At 31.2% G+C, this 20954-nt stretch overlaps 1 protein-coding gene across 1 annotated transcript in view; it reads left to right on the plus strand.

Moving 5' to 3' along the window:
• The first annotated feature begins 972 nt into the window (after positions 1-972).
• LOC111616792 overlaps positions 973-20954 on the plus strand; it is a 72359-nt gene continuing 52377 nt past the window's right edge. The window contains exon 1 of the mRNA XM_023358156.1: positions 973-1369. Coding sequence (XP_023213924.1) covers positions 1122-1369 — 248 coding nt within the window. The 5' untranslated portion in view covers positions 973-1121. The remainder of the gene's footprint in view (positions 1370-20954) is intronic.

Genomic DNA, 20954 nt, shown 5'->3' on the forward strand with positions numbered 1-20954 from the left:
TTATCGGATAATTCGATACGTTATTTGCATAAACATATATACTTTCTTCTTTCATTATTATTAATAACAAAATATGTGCATGAAATTACGGAGAAAGATTCTTTGATCTTTTAAAAAAAAGAGTTGTATTTTAAATATATAAAATGCTTGAAATAATTCTTGTACATTCTGCGAATACAGCTGAATACGTAAATTATCCTTCAATTATAAGCAATTGTATCTGTCCAAATTCTTTAATCCATTATATTTTATGTTTTAGACGTTTATCTATTTATTTATTTCACGTGTTTAATTTTTCATCGTTACTGAACCTTTCATCGATGGTTTATTTAGAGAAACAACTTAAAATAATCTCATTGGCTCCAAGTTTTCTGTGGACGTTCGTTAGAATCGTATTGTTTCGCGGGTGATGTTGATCAACCGCTTATTATTAAGAGATCGAATTTAAAACTTGTAAAAGAATAGCGAGATTAGAGCATTATTTAAGAAAAACTATTAGAATTTACTTTACAAGAAATATTTAATTACATCGTTAATTATAAATGATTTTTTTACAGTTGACATTCGAATGTAAAGAAGAAAACGAAGCAATTTTTAAGAGTTTTCACGTAATTATTCCATGATAAAGAATATCGATTCGTTTCGAATTTAGAGATTTACTGACATTCTGTCAAATTACGCTCCGTCGTAAATAAATTCTGTTACGCTTATAACTGTCATCTTAACTACTGATATTAATTATCGACACGAGAAATATAAATTACGAAAATATAATTGCTATCCTAAATTAAAATATTAAATTTTATATTGTAAAATATTATACAATTTTCTAAAGTTTAAGAAATGAGTCTTATTACCTATTAATTATTAGTCTATTTAAAATTTAATTTCGTTTAAAACCAGATGACGATAAAGAGAAAGAAGTGTTTTAGAAGCGGTACGCCAGAGGGCGAAACGATCGACGGAGGAAGGAGTAAATGGAGCGACGTAAGAGAGGAAAGGCGACTCGTCGCTCGGATCTTCTCCGTTCTTCTCCTCCTCCTCATCCTCCTCCTCCATCGCGGGCCACGTGACCGACAGCCGTCGCGCTCTTGTGTTGGCGGAGACGGCACCTTCAGAATATGTCGAGACGTCGTTCGCCCGGACGAACGTCCGAAATCACGCTCTTCCGTCCACCCGTTCGCCTTTTCTATTTCTGTATTTGTCTGTCAGTCATTCGCCTTTCCGCTAGCGGGAAAACTGACATATGTAATTCCACTCAATCCGTCTGTTGGTGCAATGAAATGCATCTTGAATGTAAATACGAGGACCGACTGGACTCCATCCCCGCCTTACCTAGTGATAAGAATCCCAAGTCCATCATCACCGTGTGAGTATTTTCTACCTTTTTACGCGTAAGCCAAACCAAACTAAGCGCGTAATAAACGAGAGAACGTTTTCACGAGAATTACGTGTTCCTTTTTTTTTCCTCGCTTGTTACGACGTTTAAAACTTCGTAAAGTTTGGCGCGACTAAAACAAATAAATAACCCGAAAGTTTTTTGGAATTTATCCAAATCGTCGGCGCGTTTTAAAGGTATTTCCGTTCGAGATTCCTTTTTTTTCATAATTAAGGTTACGTCATTCGCTACTTGACCCTTTATCTGTTTACAAATTAAGCTTTCGAGTGGAATCTTTGTTAAGGTAAGTGAAGTGACGCATTAATCTCTAGCGATAAAGATCCGAGAATCGTTCTTGACTCTAATTTAGCGGGTGGACCGTAGTAAAAACACGCTTCCCGAAACGGAAGGCGAATTTATTAGAGAAAGGGGTAAAGGTCACTCCGCCGATCTAGAACAAACGTTTCGTTGTACGCTCGAAAATATTTACAGATCGACTCGTCTGAACACTTAAAAATTCACTTTCCTTAAATGGATCAAAGCAGAAAATTATTTACTCTTTAAGTACCCACGGTTTGGTTTTCCCGTGTTCCTCGACAATGAACACAGGGAAATTTCGAGTAACGAGAGAAAATAAGGCATTTGACGGACATTTCTCTCCCAATTTGGGATTGGTGGCGGAGTTGAGGAGATTTTCGACAGTTTCGACACACCCGACTTGCGGATTCCTCGGGGAATAAAGTGGCATAAACACTTGAGGGGGAGGCGCACGTGGATAAAAATAGCGTGCGACCCTCCCTTGTATCCGGGTCGACGGACGACGGATCCCCTTCTCTTCTCTTCGCACTCTCTCGATCTCCACCTCCGGAATCCGGACCAACATTCGACTGTCTTCCACGTCACAGATGAGACTACGTAACAGGCTGCGTAACAGCATATTTGGTCTTAATGGAGAGCGTGAGGTAATTAAAAAACGACAAGGGCGACGGGAACTCCGATTGTTCTGTAATCCGATCGACTTCTGTACTAAATTATTTTGTAATTTTTCATTTTATTAAGCATTATTTAAAATGTAGTGTACAGTACAGTATGCATTGTATTTGTTGAATGATTTTTCTCGTGTGAAAGTAGAACGATAGTGTTCGTTTGGGATATGGGTAAAGGTATGCAAATTATGGAATGTTTAAACGACCTGTTAGATATAAAAATGCGCAATAATTTATGATTTATACATAATAAAAAATATTATGTATAAATCATAAACGGATAGATAAATATGTATAATAAATAGATAAAATGGATAAATAAATAGATAAAGTGGATAAATATTATGTATAAATCATAAGGGATTAATATATATTAAATAGAGGGCTGATGCATGTACACAAATTTAAGTAAATATACATAGATATTTCGTTACGTAACACGGAACACTGATATTATTTTCTATCATAAAATGAGGATAAATGTTACGTGCGATTTTACTTCGACTATATCGACAGTAGAAAATAACCGTAACGAGAAGTCTTTAAGAAGGTGAGAAATTCCTTTCCATTTTAATTTTAGATAAATCGTTCTGGGAATTGTAGTTTAACTAGCGATATCTTGGATACTTTAAGTAACTTTTCTTATCTTCTCTGCTCTAAATAAACGATGAAACTTCAAAATATTAATAGTTGAATTTACTAGGATAATTATTAGAATTTAAAAAGTTTCGTATATCTAAATTATATATTAATATACAGTATATAATTTCGTCTTTTATTTAGCGAAGTATTTACAGGTAATCTTTCTATTCTTATTCTAGTAATTTAATGTTTCTCGCTTAAACTCGACCCTTTCACTAGTCGAACTATATTATACTCTCTACAGTAATTAGAATTAGTAGACTCCATTGAATGAATATATTAAACAAAAAAAGAACATTTGCTATTTATTTGTTTTTTTTCAAATAAGTTTTTCTATATCGATGCAATGAATTTTTTATAGTAAATACAAGTAAATTACTGCTGCTTTTCAGTTTACATTACAAATCTACTTTTTACGTTAATTCCTCTTCAATTACATTTAATGAACACATAAATATACTACAATTAATTGACGGAAGTAACACGTTATAAGGCTGTGAAGCCATAAAATGAGAATAACTTTCTTTTGCTGCATTTCGAAGAATGAATATCTAATTTCTTTTTTAAATAATTATTTTAAATTATCAAATATATTACATTTAATCTATATTTTAATTACTTTTTAATACTTTTTTCTTCTTCTATTCGAATTTGTATAATATTTGAAGGTTAAAATAGCGATTCGAAAACTAAAATTTGATTGAGAAGAAAACCAATAAAATGCTATTTTTAAGTTTAAAAGTAAGAAGTAATGAAACTTCGAGCTATTTTTTTTTCTCTTATTTTATTTAATTTTTTATTAGAGTTCGTGCTAAAAAGATTTTTTAAAATATAATTTTTCTGCAACTTAAAATCGTTAACGTCGCACAAAAAAGTTAATTTATAATTTTCTTTCACATTTTTTTTACTTGAAATTTCCACCATATTTTTCTTTATTTTTCTCCTTTTTTTCTTTATTTTTATTTATGATTTATTTAATATATTTGATTATCGTACATTTTTTAATTACTAAAACTAAACTACAATTTATTATTTGGTTATATATCTTAAAGATGTTGATATTTATATGACTAATATATATATATATACTGGGGGGACTTTATATCATAGACTGCACAACTCCCTGCTAGCTTCGCCCACTCATTTCTATTCATAAAAATTTCGTGACGATTTTAAGCTGAATATTTTGTGTATATATTTACTTTTTATCCTGTGAGCACTAAAGGATCTATTTTCCAAGTCCATTGTGGGTTCGACCAGACTTACAATGGAGCTACTGAGTGATGAGGGACAGGCCTATCACCCTGGTACTGTTTTTAAGCAGAGTGAAGCCCTTGTACTTCGTGAACATCTAGGTTGGACTTTAAAATCTATACTTCACTCCCCCCAAAAAAACAGAGAATTACTTCTTGACCAGTTTTTTACACTGATTAGGAATATATAGATCACACCCTACACGAAAATGTCTCTAAAAATGTTACACGATTCGCGTGACATCCATTTAACTCGTGATTCGAGTAATCTAACAAAATAATGTAATAATTATCCTATTCTGTACTAAGAAAAGAAGTTTATTTAAATACTTTTTGACGAAAGGGGTGAGTTTGAGAAACGTAAAAACAAACAAACTCCTTTTAGATCGATCTTAAAATGATTTTGATAGGCAGAGATGTGGAATTTTTCAATATCGTTATTTGCTTTAGTTATAGAAAAGATAGACACAAGAGCTGATACGGAGACGTTACCATCTGCCATAGTTTTATGGATATAGTCGTCGTTGATTTCCTTTTAATAATACAGTACTTTCTTTATAGTTAAAATAACATATTACAAACAAATTATAATTTAATTTAATTGTTATTGATTTCAACGTTATTTAGATTAATATTCAAATATCTTTATTTAGTAATAAGGGCTATTTGTCCTATTATGGACACAAATAAAAAGATATATATATTTTATTTTATATGTATTATATATATATATATATATATATCACTTTTATGTTGATAAATGCGAGTTATTTATTATAATTAAGGCATAGAAAAATTAACATAGCTGCCAGTAAAGTAAATATTTTGTTCGTTAAAAATATTCCTCCTCTCTCTCTTTAGAGATTCCACTTTAGCACTCTAAAATATTAATAAGTTTTATCTTTATTATTATTTTTTTATATCTTTAAAGAAAATCGCATCATCAGTATTTAGCTCATCAATAAATTATAAGAAAAATAAAATATTTAAGTGGTTTTTTTCAATACAATGTTTTAAAATCTGCAGTTTCGTTAAAGAAAGTTGAAAACCTGAATTAATTTATTCATTTAACAAAACAGGAATAACCTAATTAAGTTCTTGATAGAAAAGAGAATGAAGTTCATTTTCTTTCCTTATAAAGTAGAAAAGATCTTTTCAAGTGCATCGAAACGAATTGTCGATTTAAAACTATGCTAAATTACTAGTAGGCCTAATAAAAGAAATTGCTAGGACCAAATGCAAAGTTAATCAAAATTTATAATGTTTTTCAATTTTTTTTCAGTTGAAGCCACTGGAAATATGAAATGAAAATGTTATAATAATTTAATAATCATGTTGTATTACTGTTTTTTTTTTTCTGAAAGAAAATGTTTCAAGGGCAAAGAAAATTGTCGAACATCTGAAAATTCGATCTTGAATACGAAGATTCCGGTTACGTTTAATGGATGCTCACTCTTGTCCTTGGAGTTTCGTGTAAACCGATATTTTCAGAGTAATGGCCTTTTTATCGTCGAACTACTTTCTTCTCAAACACAAACTCTTAAATTAAGATTCGTTTCACTTGCTGAAGGATACAATTCCTTACAAAATAGCGAGTTCTCTCGTTCTAAGCTTCCGTTCTCTCCAACTCGCATCATCCGCATCATCTTCTATTCAATATATTATTTAAAATTACATTACTTAACGCCTTAATTTATTTTCTATTTTTCTATTTCCTTTATTTTCTATACAATTGTTGATTAATTATCGCTTTTTTTCGAATGAAGGATATGAATTAAGAAACTTTACAATTGGTTAATTTTTATTTTTCTATTAGTGTTTTTATGGATAGGCCTATAAATAAATAAAATAGAAATAAAAAGAAAAGATAGATCAAAACTTTAATGATTAACATTTATATTTTCATTTTTGATTTTTTATATTAGAAACTTTCTTTCAGTTATAACGTCTTATGTAAGAAATTAATTCTATATTATAGGAAACTATTAAGAACTGTATCGTTGAATGAGCCAATAATTATCATTAAACTTCTTTTGATGCAGTTCAATTCTTTTAACGACGTCCTAAAAAAATTGAAGTTTTTTTTTGTGTGTCACATAAAAGAAATTCATTTTGTTTATAAAATTGAACTCTATTGAAACAGATAAATAAGAGTTCAGACTACTTTTATAACACATTTTTCTGGATATTTTACATAATACAATTATAAATTTCACTTTTACTTAGTCTTTGAGTTTTTATTTAATTAATATGAAATCTCTAAAACTTCATTATTTACATGTTTTCATAACCGATTTTAACCATTTATTATCGTTGTCGACGATAAATCATTAATTATATCGCAATTATTATCTTTACAGAAATTTTTAAATGTTTTTATTCGACACAATTAAAATTCTCTAGAGTTGTAACGGGTCATCATCATCCTGAGAAATTTTAACAAAAGAATTAATGACGTCGGACACGTTACTTTAATATATTAAGAGATTTCCCTGTTTATTAACATTGTATATGAAATGTGTTGTATATTATGACTCTAAAAGTAAAGTTTTATATTAAAATAAAACATATTTTCTAATTGAAAGATGCTCTCCTAATGGGCACAGTATTCTTCAAAGTAGTTGTTACTATAATGTATTTTAATATATTACGGATATTTTCTCTTTTTATATTAAAATATCTGAACGAAATTTATATATAAAATGTTTAAGATTTAGTTAAAATATTCGTTTTTAGGGATTATAATGAGACAGAACTGTCATTCTATGGTTTTCTATTGTGTGGTCAGTGCAGAAAAGTATTGAACCGTTTTGTGATCTCAGTCTGTAAAGTATAGATTGGCGAAGAAAGCTGTACAATAGATAAAAATGTAGACTGTTAAAAAATGTTCAAAATGCCCAACGATATTTTCGTCAGAAAAATTCAATTGTTAGTGTACAATGGGCTTTTTTGCCTATCGCGATATAACGCTCGAATAGACGAAAGAGAAATCTAGAAAACATATTTTTAAAAAACTTTTACCAAATTTACATACGAAGCAAATGTAAAATTATATGATATTGGATCACAGTCTCTGAATTGCAGTAATGCGATTAGAATTTACTACAACAAAGCAAAACACTACTTCTTAGTTCTTGAATGTTTTACTATATTATTTAATTTATAATATGTTTTTTAATAAGAAACACGTGCTATTTACGACTTATACTTTGTAGATTTATATTTTTCTGAATCCAAAATAATAATAATAATAATAAATACAGATATAGTTTTAACATCAGAAGGAGACGACCAAATGACCTTGGCATCAAAGACGTCAGTCTGTCGCTCTGAGGATTCGAATTTGAGTCAGTGACCTCAAAATTTTTCAGTGGTGATCTGTCCTTGACCTGTTTGTCATAATCCCGTCGCCTTATTGTCTAGCCGAATCTATAATGGACCTTAAAAATAGGGTCATTTTAGTGCCCACAGAGTACAAAAGAGGAAAAGGTAAGAAGGAATCGAAACTCTGTAATTAATTCGTTATGTTGAATCTCAGCCATCATCTATGGATTTTTGAAATATTTAACAGAATTAATGTCCTTAATTACATTAATGTGAATGTTTAGTTTAGTTTATGAAAATTTTATTTGTTATCATTATTTTATAAGTCATATTTACAGAAATTTTTTACGTTCTTATACTTTTTTTCCTGTATTTTTCTGCTTTTTTGTATCTTTAAAAGTGCAAATAGATAGGGATTTCTATGTAAAATTTCTAAAAATCTAGGATGAAATATATTATTTTAAAGAGGATTTCTATGTTTAATTTCTCATTTACACGCGTGATTTTTTTTTATACTTATCCATTTTAATGCTAAACTCATTTCGTAAGATCCAATATCGTTCGTTCTTAACTCGTGATAAAACAATATTATGGCTCACAGCGTGTTATTGTTACTTATTCGAATACGCTACTAATTAACTCTTTAGCGATTAAAAAAAAATTAAACAATATCCAACAGCATCTGGTATTAAAGTTGGCTCACCTTCTCTTCTAGTAGTTCCTAAGCCGTCTTTAATTGAGTTCTTCATGCCACCAGTCGAGACATTTGTTGCTGACACATTATCTTTTTTTCTCAAGAAACATTGGTTGATAAATGAGTGTATTCATATTGGATTTGACTTTTTATACCTTTGACATAATTTTTTTCTCTCGGAATTTTATGTTCGTTCTAGTTTAGATATAAATTTCAACTATCCAGTAGTGCTGTCAAATAAGTTTTCTCAATTTCTAATATATTGCATTTTTGTCTCTAACACTCAATTAGTGTTTGTGAAACATATGATTTATATGCGTGACATAATTTCATGTATATTTTTAAATCCTTATTTATTTGGAATAAATATATTCATATTTAATAGATAAAAACTTCTTATTAATAAGGAATAATGCGAAAAATTTGTATCGATACAATAAGTATATGTAAGATTAAAAAACAAGTAACTTTTCACGAAAATATATTAAAAATTATTCATTAAAACTCAAAACCCTTGTTAAGAATCAAATTATTATGAAAGTTAATTTGCTTTTGTATACGTATATGGACGTAATATGAAGGTAAAAAAAATTCTTCTATTCTAATGCATATATAAAACATTTCCTTTTATACTCTTCGTTAGAAACAATTTTTATTTTGTGTTAGTTTACTTTAAAATCAGAAAATAGGATTTTAATGTTTTTAAGTAAGGAATCGAAAACCATTAAGAATGAGAATAAACAATGAACTTATCCACCGTTTATTCTTGAAAAGTATACGGAATTTCTTCGTAAAATCTAATTATGGTTTGTAAAATAAGCTTTTATTATCATACAAAACGATTCAAATTCTTTCATTAATTAACAATAATTCGAAAATGTTTCGGAGTTTTATTAAAGTTCATTCTTATATTCTGAGCGGCTAATAAAAGATTTGTTCCTTCCTGACTTCCATTAAAGATAAAAACATAGTTAACTTATGTAATAAGCCAATTTACACAACAATACCTTTACAAATCTCATTTTGATTAATGAAATTTTATCGGTACAAATTTAAACTATTCTGTATATTTATAAGAATTTGATCTTATGTCAAAATGCTATACTGACATTTCTTTTATTTTTATTCCAATCCAAAATTCAATGTGTACCTTTGTAAGTTAAAAATGCTAATTACGTGTACTTTCATTCGGCTTTTCAACCTCTGTTTTCAGACATCATCTATAAATATTCATTATTTGTTTTGAACATTCTTTTATTTATTTATTCTAATTGATTAGTTTTCATTAATTGATAGATTAAAAGTGAAAGTTTATTGTTTAGAATGATAAACTTTCACTTTTACGACATAAATACTAAATTACAGTATAATTCTCATTTCTGAAGTAAAACCTTAATTCAGAATAATAAACTTTTTGGAAGATTTTTGTATATTTAAATTAATTTATCCAATATTTAAATGACTAACACGTTTTAAATTAATTTATACGAATGTTTATTTTCGTGTTATTACAAAATTTGAAACTTTGCCTGCCTTTTAAAACAAAGTATTGTGAAATTACTAGTAGTAGTAGCATACACAATATTCGAATGGAGATTAATCGCGTACTTTTAAATCAGTCAAATTGATCCTATGGCTTAACTCTTACTAAGACTTCGGTTTAAACTTTCTACTATTCGACTGAAAACAATAGTCTGCTTACTATTGTTGTTTTCGGATGGATTCGAGAGATTTCGAGTATCGTTCTTCGCTTTGTCATTAAAATAAAAACAGATAAATTACACTGGTCAATAGCCACAAAACTTCCGAAACCAAAGTAGCTGAATATTACTAATTCAAGGGTGCTGAATATGAATATGACAATAAAAACTTTAACTTGGCTCTAGTTTTTAAGATTTCGAACCAAATATGTCAAATTCTTGGAAAAATTGTCATTTTTCTGTAGTTCTTGAAATGTATTCCTATACAGCTTAAGGTACATTTTCTTGAATGTCTGTGGAAAGAAAAGAAAACAATCATTCTTATGACAGCTCTCAATATATGCTACAAACAATGAGAATAAAGACTCTTCATTGACTCCTCCAAGGTGAGCCTTAAAGCTATTTTGTTACTGTTGTGTAACAAAAGCTTTCTATTCATATTGGCCATGAAAAGTACTGTACATGAAAGAATCATACAAAAGCATGAAGCAACTTCTTGCAAAAGCAAATTATCAAGAACATAAATGGAAGGTGTATTGTGATTTGAAAGTTATAGCATTATTACTTGGAGTTCAGCTGGGGTATACGGAGTACTGTTGTTTTCTCTGTAAGAGGGATAGCAGAAACCGAACAGCACATTTCAAAAGGAGAGACTGACCATAAAGGAAAACCCTCGAACCTGGATCAAAAAATGTTATTTCTGAACTGTTAGTAAAAATGAGGACTTATGGAAAAACTTTGTCAAAACTATAGATCGAAATGGCCCAGAATTTAGTTTTTTAGAGAGACATTTCCAAACATTAGTGAGGCAAAAGTCAGTGGGAATATTTGTAGATCCATAGATTTCCAAGCTTCTCAAAAATACGCACTTTGATAGCGTTTTAATAGGTGCTGGAAAAGAAGCTTGGAATGCTTTCAGGATGGTGGTATACAATTTTCTTGGAAACCACAGAGCTTCTAATTACAAAGAAGAAATTACAAATTACGAATAATATGCTGTCGTGTTATGAAAAGATGGGATGCAACATGTCATTGAAAATGCACAAATGCACTTTTTGCATCTTCACATTGACTTTTTCCCTGAAAACTGCGAGTCTGTCAGTGACAAACATGGGGAGCATTTTCACCAAGACGTTGCTTGTATGGAAATGGGCTGTTTTTTCATGGGGTGATTGTCTGGTTTTTGTGCAACAAGCTGGGACTTACCAGTCTCAGCTGTCTCGCTGTTGATCGTTGTATACTCGTATAAATGCTTCTGCAGTGTTAAATATAATACATTCTACTTTATGATTTGGATTTATGGTTAGTGTACATTTTCTGTCATGACTCTGAAATGCTGTGCTTTTTCTGTTGGCTATTTTCGTATAATATTACTGTAAATTTCTATGAATAACACCTCTCATTCCTGATACTAGCGCAATTGGAAATCAAAGTTCGACTTACGACTGTTCACTTAACTACAGTTTTTTAGAAACCAATTATGAATTAATTAGATTTTTAAATTTTGAAGACGGTTATGAGAAATTTACGGTTAATTTAGAAAATAAAAATTGTTGTAATGACAATATAGATTTAAGATTTTCCAATACATTAATTATCTTCGAATGTTCTGAATCTATATTTCTGTAACTATAACATCTAAAATTTCGATATCGTTTATGCAAATGATTTCGTTTAAAGTAGTTCCGATGACGAGTTGGATTGAGAATTACCTAAACCATTGACAATAATTAATTGACATTTCGTACATTGCTAATTTGACCATGAGATGGACTGTGGTTCACAGTTTTATATAACATTTAATTTTAATTTTGAATTGGTTGTATCAATTAATACAGCTTAAATAAGTCGAACAGTTCTAACAAATTAATTACATTTGTCTTCTCTAATTATTTTCCTTTATTAAATCATCAACCATAGCATTAATACTAATTATTCGAAGGTATCGATGATTAAGAAATAAATCGAATTTTAATCGGATTTAGAGATACTTTGGTAGATTTTTTAACTAATTTTAAAAATGAACGTTTTGTTATATTTAATAAATAATAGGTTATACTATCAAACGGAATATTATTTAGAGCTGAAAGATCCCATGTACTGTACAATCCCAATCTATAGTTAATGCAATATATTGTTAATAAGTAAAAATATTACGATTATAAAATTGTTATTTGGTAAACAGCAGGGGGGAAAACAAATAGAATAAACTAAATCTCAGAAGGAGCAATTACTCTTCTTGATCCATGAAGTTTTTCACTTTAATGTTATATAAAAAATTATTTTTTTTGTAATATCTATTTATATGGCGTCAACAGTAATGATATTATAGATAAAGTCCATTAATCACTTCCTTACAATTCTATATATAATATATATATATTAATATTTTTGACTATATTACGATACTATTTTTGGTTTATAACTTCGATTTCTTTTTCTCATCTCTCATTTACTAATTAGAATCATTTGTTTGAACTTCGGAGTTATTTACAAGAATAAAAACTAATAATAATTATTTATTGTGACATGGTCACAATCATATGCAATTTTTAATCATATTTTTAATTAATTTAATTAAAAAAATATATGCTCTCCACCTCAAATTAGTAGTGACTTGCCCCTGTACATCATACTTCTCCTTTAACAATAGAGTTGTGCCGGTCGTCTATTAACTTCTTTTAGGGGAAAATTTTTCAACTAAAATAGCGTGATTTCTAGTCTCGATCGGAAGTTCGTACTTAGTTTAATCCGGTCTTCCTGCTCCAAAGCTTCCTATATCTACCTAACACCATTCTAGAGATTAAGGAAAGACGGACGGGAGAGTTTGTAGGTCTACAATTTTTTCAAATTGCAGCCCAATAAAAAGTAATATAAAAGAATAAATATTGCTTTAATTGAAACTGTTAATCCCACGATAATTATAAGATTTAAAGTTTATAATTATCGTGGGATTAAAGCTTATAATAATGTAAAAAATTTAATTCCTTTACACATTACTTAAAGTACTGATAATTGGAAAGTTATATAGGTGAAAGACGAGATCAGACATGGAAACCTTAGAGGTGGGAGCACTTCCGATACAGACCGGAAGTTACGTTATTTCAATTGAAAGTCTTGCCCCTGAAAGGTATCAGATGATCGGCACGACTCTATTGTTAAAGGAAAATTATGATGTACAGGGGCAAGTCACTGCTAATTTGAGGTGGAGAGAATATATTTTAAATGAAATAAAATAAAAAATTGCAGCCCAATAATTGCTCGTTTATCAATGAATTTTGTAATAGTAGAACACGCAGTATCGAACTTCAAAAACACCTATTAAAATGGGACATATTTTAATTGTAATGGGAATCGTTGCAATAATTAGTGAAATTTTATACGTTTTTTTTCTGCATATTTTACCTCAGCTTTTAAAATATTAGTAAATTTTATTCAAAATTTACTAATATTTTAAAAGCTATAATATTTAAAAGCTTTAATATTTTAATTTAATTAATATTTATTAATTATTTACTAATTAGTAAATTTTATTCGAAATTTACTAATTAGTAAATAATTAATTTTAAATAATTTAATTAGTAAATTTACTAATTATTTACTAATTAGTAAATAATTAGTAAATTTTATTCAAAATTTACTGATATTTAAAAATATACATTTAATTTTAAATGGTAAAACTACTTTAATCAGACAATTGTTTTTATTTGAAACGATTCTAAATGATATCGTTGATAAAAGAAATTCCCTTTCAACACTCATTAAAACTCGTATGATTAGAACTGCTTCATAAATAGTTTTATGATATAAATTATATATAGCAGCATCTCGTTATAATGCTCATGTAGGGAGAATAACCGAATGAGCGATATAACGAGGGGCTACGTACAGTACTTACTACAGCAATAATAAATGCTAGTATGATGTCTGATGTATGAAAATTACATTACTTTAATGATGACAGACTTAGAATTTTATTCTTGATGTAAACACAAAGAAAAAGATTTTTTCTCTATTTCATTCAATTGCAAGAATCGGTCTGAGATATTTTTTGAATTTATCAACATTATTTAAACAGTAAATATTTATTCACCATCTTTACTAACTCGGTTTAGTGAGATTTATATTCTGACATGAATTTTAATAAGTTTCATCATCTACTTTTACAGATATAAAAAGAAAATACAGTGTATTTATCGGAAATAATGAATATCATTTAAATATTTATCTTAAAATTTATGAAGTAATTTAATATTATATCGAACTGTAAGAAATTTCTGTGAAGTACATGACAAAGAATAAATCTTAATCAGTGTTACTTAACCAGGAGTCCACGGTTTCCCAGGTGTCTTTAGAAATTTTCAGTGGGTTGGAAGGATAAATATCCCTCAAACTTTTATACAAATGGCATGAAAATTTTAGCGATCCTAATTGACTTTTTATTATATAAATTTAATTCAAATTGCTAAATACATTTATATCCAACAATATTAAAGCTAATATCAATGATATAATGTAAATTTACTTATATATAAGTGGACAAAGTGAATTACTGATTTTAGTTCATTGTTGTTAACATCTGTGATAAAAGTTTAAAATATGTTATTAATGCTGTTGACAATAAAACAATTTTAAAATCTTTAAAACATTAACGGTTGCATAAAAATGTTTTAGAGTTTTATTTGTTTGAACGTAATATAAATCAAGTTACATTGGAGATAAATCCGAAAATTTCAAACGTGCAAAACAACTTTTTAATATTTTAGCAGATTACAATGTTTATTTATTCGAAATACGAAATAACAAATCAATACATTCGACGAAATTCATTGAAGAAATTTATAAAAGAAGAATTATTTATAAGATTTGTTTTATATCTCGAAAAAAATAATTTTAAATCCCCGTTTAAAGTAATCTGAATACGAAAAACTAGCGTAACAGAATTTAACTAGAGATGTTCGTTAAAGAAAAAAATAAGCCGGCAAGACCTCTTGCTCGACTTTATCGTACTCAAATAGGAAATTAAAACGGTAACCAGGAAGGAAGTCCCATAATTTTCAATTATACTACAACATAAAATTTGAATAATAAAGGAGTACTTATGTTGAATTATTATATACATCTCTATTTAATATATATATATTTAAAGTTTAATAAAACACTAAGACACATCATCAGCTTAAAGTTAAATGTGTGTGGGGGGCCATCTGTTAGAAGAAACAATGCAGTCGTGCCGGTCATTTATCTAACTTATTTCAGAGGAAATTTTTTAATTGAAAAATGTTGTCTAGGATACCTAATCCGATAGAACAAAATACTTTTGTTAGTTGTTATAATATTCACAGAGTACATTTTTTTCTTCCACACATTGGTGGGATATTATGATTTTTGTCACTGGTCAAAGTGTCAAGCGCACAGTAGAAACTCGATGGAGTGCAAGAGGAGAAGATACGAACATTCATTACCATCATCATCATCATCAAATAATCTTTATTACATAGCCTGACATCGCTTGGCATAATTAGGCAAGAAATTACAAAAGAGTTTACATTGATGCTACATGCTGATTTCGAAGACAAATGTTGGGAAAGTAGTAGAGAAAAAAGAGAAAATAAATAAAGAAAAATAAAAAAAACTAAAGTAAATAAATCTGCGTATATACATAGACATAGCTGCATTGCATTATACAATTAAGTGTTACCATAGTTCATTCTAGAGTAAAAACAGAAATGTACATTGTAGAAAGCATGCCGCATAATAGATGGTGATACACCTCAGATTGATATACACTATTACAGCTGAAGGAACACATAAGTTCGTTGAATACATTAGGCAGTCTTTAGCCTGAGCGGAATGTCTTGAATCACAGATAAACAATGATGCACATCAAGATGCCCACTTGTAGATTAACGATTATCACTTCTAGTCAGATAGAGTTTGATAAGTTCTTTGAAGAGGCCAAAATTGACCTTACTATGAACAAAGAAGTCTGGGTTTACAGGCCAGTCCATATCGTTTAGGTTTACTTGCTGCCTCCAGCGGTGCCTAATATCCTCAAGAATGGGGCAGTTGAAAAGACTGTAAGACACCATCTTGAATACCACAGAGATTACTGTAATCATTATCAATGAGATGGAATCTCTTAAGATATACACGAAAGCGTCCGTGTTCTGTGAAGAATTGCGTCAGTTTATGACTGGGCTGCATCAATTTGTTCTGCATACGGTTTGAGATACTTGAGAAAAATCTCTTCGTAATGTGCTGACATGGGAGCTTATCCCAATCAGCCTACCATTCTTCGATGGCTTCGTTCCAAATGAGCGACTTGAGTTTCGACTTGGGAATGCGGTCATAATCATGATGATTAGTATGATTCAGTGTTGCATTGCGTACTAGGTAATCTGCTCTTTCATTTCCTGGGGTGCCCTGGTGACCCTTGATCCAATTTATGACATAACTGTTTGATGATGTTGCAACCTCAGAGAAAATATTGATAGAGATGGGATTGGTGGTGTCCTTGTTACTCAGTTTGGGCACAGTGGCAGCGCTGTCGGTGTAGATATTTACGGGCATATTGACAAGATTGATGTTACACCATTTGATAGCCATTAATACCGCAAAAATTTTGTCTTGAAAGACAGAGCACTCTGGGTGTAGCTCAAATGTCTGATTATGGATCTCACCACGTGCACCAAAAAATCACTTGCTGTGCCTTCAGCAGTTTTAGAGCCGTCTGTGAAACCTTTAATTCTCGTGAGTACTTCACATGGAAGAAGTCCCGTTCTCCGGGCAGTGTGCGGGAGGGTGGCCATGAGCCTTTCAACCTTTCAACCTTATACACGGAGGCATCAAAAATGGTGTCATTTATGCAGACATTTCTGCCCCTGGAGATAAGAAAATGCTTGCTGCTGAGATGAAGATAGTGTAATATAGGAAGTTCTCCAGCCACTACTGGGCGAGCTGCGTTAGAGACAGTGGAGTAACTCCGAGTCAGATGGATAATGGCCGTCTCTGTGCCGTGCGGAAATGTCGATGATTGTGCGAGTGTTTGGCAACCTCAAACCACACAACAGACGCATAAGAATTAATTGGCAGAAATAAGCAATCGAATCGTAAATTGTATTCATTGCTTCAGTACTGAGACCCCAGCTGTTTATGGCAACCTTTAAGAGACCATTGTATATCATATTGCTGCGACTTGTAACATGCTTTATGTGGTATTTCCATGAGAGTTTGAAATCAATAACCACACCCAGGAAGTTCTCCAGCCACTACTGGGCGAGCTGCGTTAGAGATTATGATGACCAAAATCAAGTCCGGAAAAAAAACTGTCAAAGAGAATGTCCCAAAACAGAGGACCACACACGGATCCCTGTGGGCAACCTTGCTGAAGCTTACGAGTGAATTTCAAGTGACCAAAAGTTAGGACAGCCTTCTTCTCTTCGAAATAATTTGCTGCCAGATACTAGAGATTTGTAGGGCACTAATTTTCACTAAGTCTTCGTAAGATTTGCGGCCACCGGGCCGAATTGAAGGCGTTTTATAGGTCTAGACTTAAGCCAATAATTATTATCATGAAGAAGATTCTTGACATGTCCCACCAAATCCAGTACAGCATCCACGGCACTTCTCTGGCACTGAAAGTCATATTGTGCCTCATGAAATAAGCCATTAGATTCCCAAAACCAATATTTGCGGTTGAAGAGGAGCCTGTCGAGAGTTTTCTCCAGTGCAGATAGTAGAGATATTGCACATATTCTGCTTATTATAGGGCTTACTGCGATTTTTGGGAATTATGACAAAGAGAGCGCTCTTCCACTGTTTAGGAAAGATGCGGAATTTCAAGCAAGAATTCAGGACGTCCAGTAACAGCATTGAACGAGTCTCCCAGATTTGAAGGATGATTTCCTTGTTTAGTCACTCCATTCATCCGAGTTGCTTTCTTCTTCGGGAGGTGGTGAATAACATCATTCACCTCAGAGAAGGTAAATGGGAATCCTCTTCCGAAAGTAATGCGTCGTTCCTACGATTCATTATTGCGTTTTGATCAGGGGTATCCTCAGATGGTGAGTCTGTAGGGCAGAAGTGATCCAGGAGTCTGGATATCGTGATCTCCAAATTGGCGGGATTGTCAGGATAACTACAAAGAACATTACGATACTTGATTTTATTTACACAAAGTTTATAAATGAATCCCCAAGTATCCCTGCAGCTCCGCAGCAGAAATTTCTCCATGATTCCAGTTTAGCTTTTTGATAGCTTCTTTATAGGCACTTTGATGGGTGAGATTGCACATACTTAATTCCTTAATTCACCTCTTCGCTGGTCATGGCATCGTTGATAAATCCTGCGAAGTCTGTTGTTGATTTGACGCATCTGAGCGAGACTAACGTTCCACCATAGCCATTTGTTCCTCTTTTTTGGGATAGCTTCATCACAAGCTACAGAGATATTACAAATAGCAGTTTCAATATAAGTCTTAGCCTGCATGTATGAGTCATTTCTGTGCAAAAGCATGTCAATCTGATTAATCATTTCGCAGAATTTGTCCCAGTCTGCAGCTTTAGTATTAAACACTTCTTAATATATAAAGCTTTCCCGCTGTGCCGATTGCAGTGGCCAATACTGAAGGTCAAGCATTCATGCTCCGTAAGACAGTCAAAGGTACCCACCTTCCACCCTGTATCACGGAGCAGAGGTCATCTGAACAAATGGTCAAATCAATCCAAGAATCCTTGTTCACGGTTGAAAAGATAGGTGAGGAATCCGGGTTATTAATGACAAGAAGATTATGTGCGGCAATAAAGTCTTCAAGTGCAGTACCTCTGTCATCTTCACTGTAGCCTCCCCACATAGACGTGTGGGCATTAAAATCGCCAGTAATTAAAAAGCTGTTGCCCTGAAAATGACCCATGGTAGTGTCTAAATTTTGGAGTCTCTAAAATGTCACTTCTTCTAGAGCAATACACATTGAAAATGACAATCCTTCGGCTGGGGGAAACAGACCTGAATACAGACACAGATGGTTGTACAGAATTTCGGATGGTTGATGATTGCTAAGTCTGGATTGATAATAATGTCCGCGGTTGCCCGTCTTGACTTTGAATGATGATATCTCTGGTACTGAAGCACGCAACTTTATTGTTGCGGCAATAGGGCTCCTGTATTAATGCAATGTCAAAATTGCGCAGTTTATTACGAAGATGGGAACTGGCCGAGATAGACCGTCCCAAGTTTAACTGTACAATATGAATTTTGGAGTTCTGTAGACTGGTGGTGTTAGCACTATTAAATTCCATAATCTATCCTAGACAAAAGTTAAGCCCTAGTACGTAAGAAAGCGGGACAGATCTTATTAAGAGCATTATGATTCACTACTCTGTTTTTATCCTTGACACAATTCACGCAATTCGACACCTCATTTTTCCTATTACAGTCCTTAAAGGCATGTTCCCCCCACATTGACTGCAGATACGTTCTTCAGCCTCACAATTTCTGGCGAAATGGTCAAATTTCAAACATTTAAATCATTAATATATAGACAGACAAACCTGTCTGGATTGCAGCAAGTGTTGCAATGACACCACCCAACACGGGCAATCTTCATAGGCAAGACAACAAACCAAAAGCAGACGATGGTATCTCACCTACCACACAAACACAGGTGAGCAGACACAACACAGAGCACGTAATCCAAAGATACTATGAACATGTGGAAAAAAAATTTCTCAAACATTTTGAATGCTTTGGAACAATTAATTGGCGAAGAAGAAAATACCTTTACTAGATCAGATGCTGGCGTACTACTTAATCTTTTCTTTTTCTCTGCTTTCTTAGCCTGTCTGAATCTGTCCTTTTGGAAATTAACGATACACAAGTTTACCTTCAAACCAAAATGATTAAACATAGAATGTGACATAAAATTGAAGTCTTTAGAAATATATTTCATCAAAAATAGGGACGAGCTAGTCAACATTTCAGTTCCCTTCGCCAAAAGAATTTGTGAGGATCTGGGTATTGTCATGGAACGGTACTTCAGGAAGAAGAAGACAATGTTTGATGAAGGTTCGCAAGGCACTGGATTATTATACGAATCCGTATTAAAAACAGAAATGCTTTCTTCATTGGACTGAGTGATCCAAGAAATAACATTGAAATTTCAATAGATACATGTTCTCGCTGAGAAATATGCATTTCTCACACCATCATAGTGTCAATGTTCATTCCTTGTTGAAAAAAAAAGACTAGAAAATTTTATTTCAATACTCACTATTCAAAATCGAACAGAAACATGGTAAGAAGATGAAGACCCTCTTGAACTTTTAAAATTTATACAAAAATACAGGCTGGAAAACTCCGTTCCCAACATTATTATAATATTAAGATGTATATTCGTATGCATAGATATGCATATCTATGAAAGATAGAAATCTAAGTTATTATAAAATAACACTGTTAAGTAATGAAATTCCAGCAATATTTGAACATGATAAAATGAAAAACAGACAAGTATTTTAAAGAAAATATCTCTTTCCATCGAAAGAATGGAACTATTGATCATTTTTACACTTAACATCTTACCTGTCAGTTCATTCATATGGAAAATTTTCTCTTAAATAAAATTTTTATGATCCCAAAAAATCTTAATAAAATTGACACTTTATCGTATTAATAATTATTAAATTTTAGTCGAGAAGATTATTATCACTTGAATGATCGTTATTATATTACATCATTTTTATAATTCTCTACCGAGTAATAACTTATTCTCATTCTTCATTCTAAGTATTAAAGCTTTTATGAAAATGTAAAAAAAAATTTAAAAGAATTAGTTGAATAAATCCATTACAAAAACAGAATTTCTAATAATAACCAATATATTTACTAATTATTATCTCGATACTATATATATTATTGTATTGTCTATAGTAATTCATTGGATCCAGAAACAATTTTTTTTGCCTTTACGTGACAATA

The sequence above is a fragment of the Centruroides sculpturatus genome, unplaced genomic scaffold (genome assembly GCF_000671375.1).
Source record: "Centruroides sculpturatus isolate CEXI.00-Female unplaced genomic scaffold, Cexi_2.0 scaffold24, whole genome shotgun sequence".
In the NCBI taxonomy this organism is placed as follows: Eukaryota; Metazoa; Arthropoda; class Arachnida; order Scorpiones; family Buthidae; genus Centruroides; species Centruroides sculpturatus.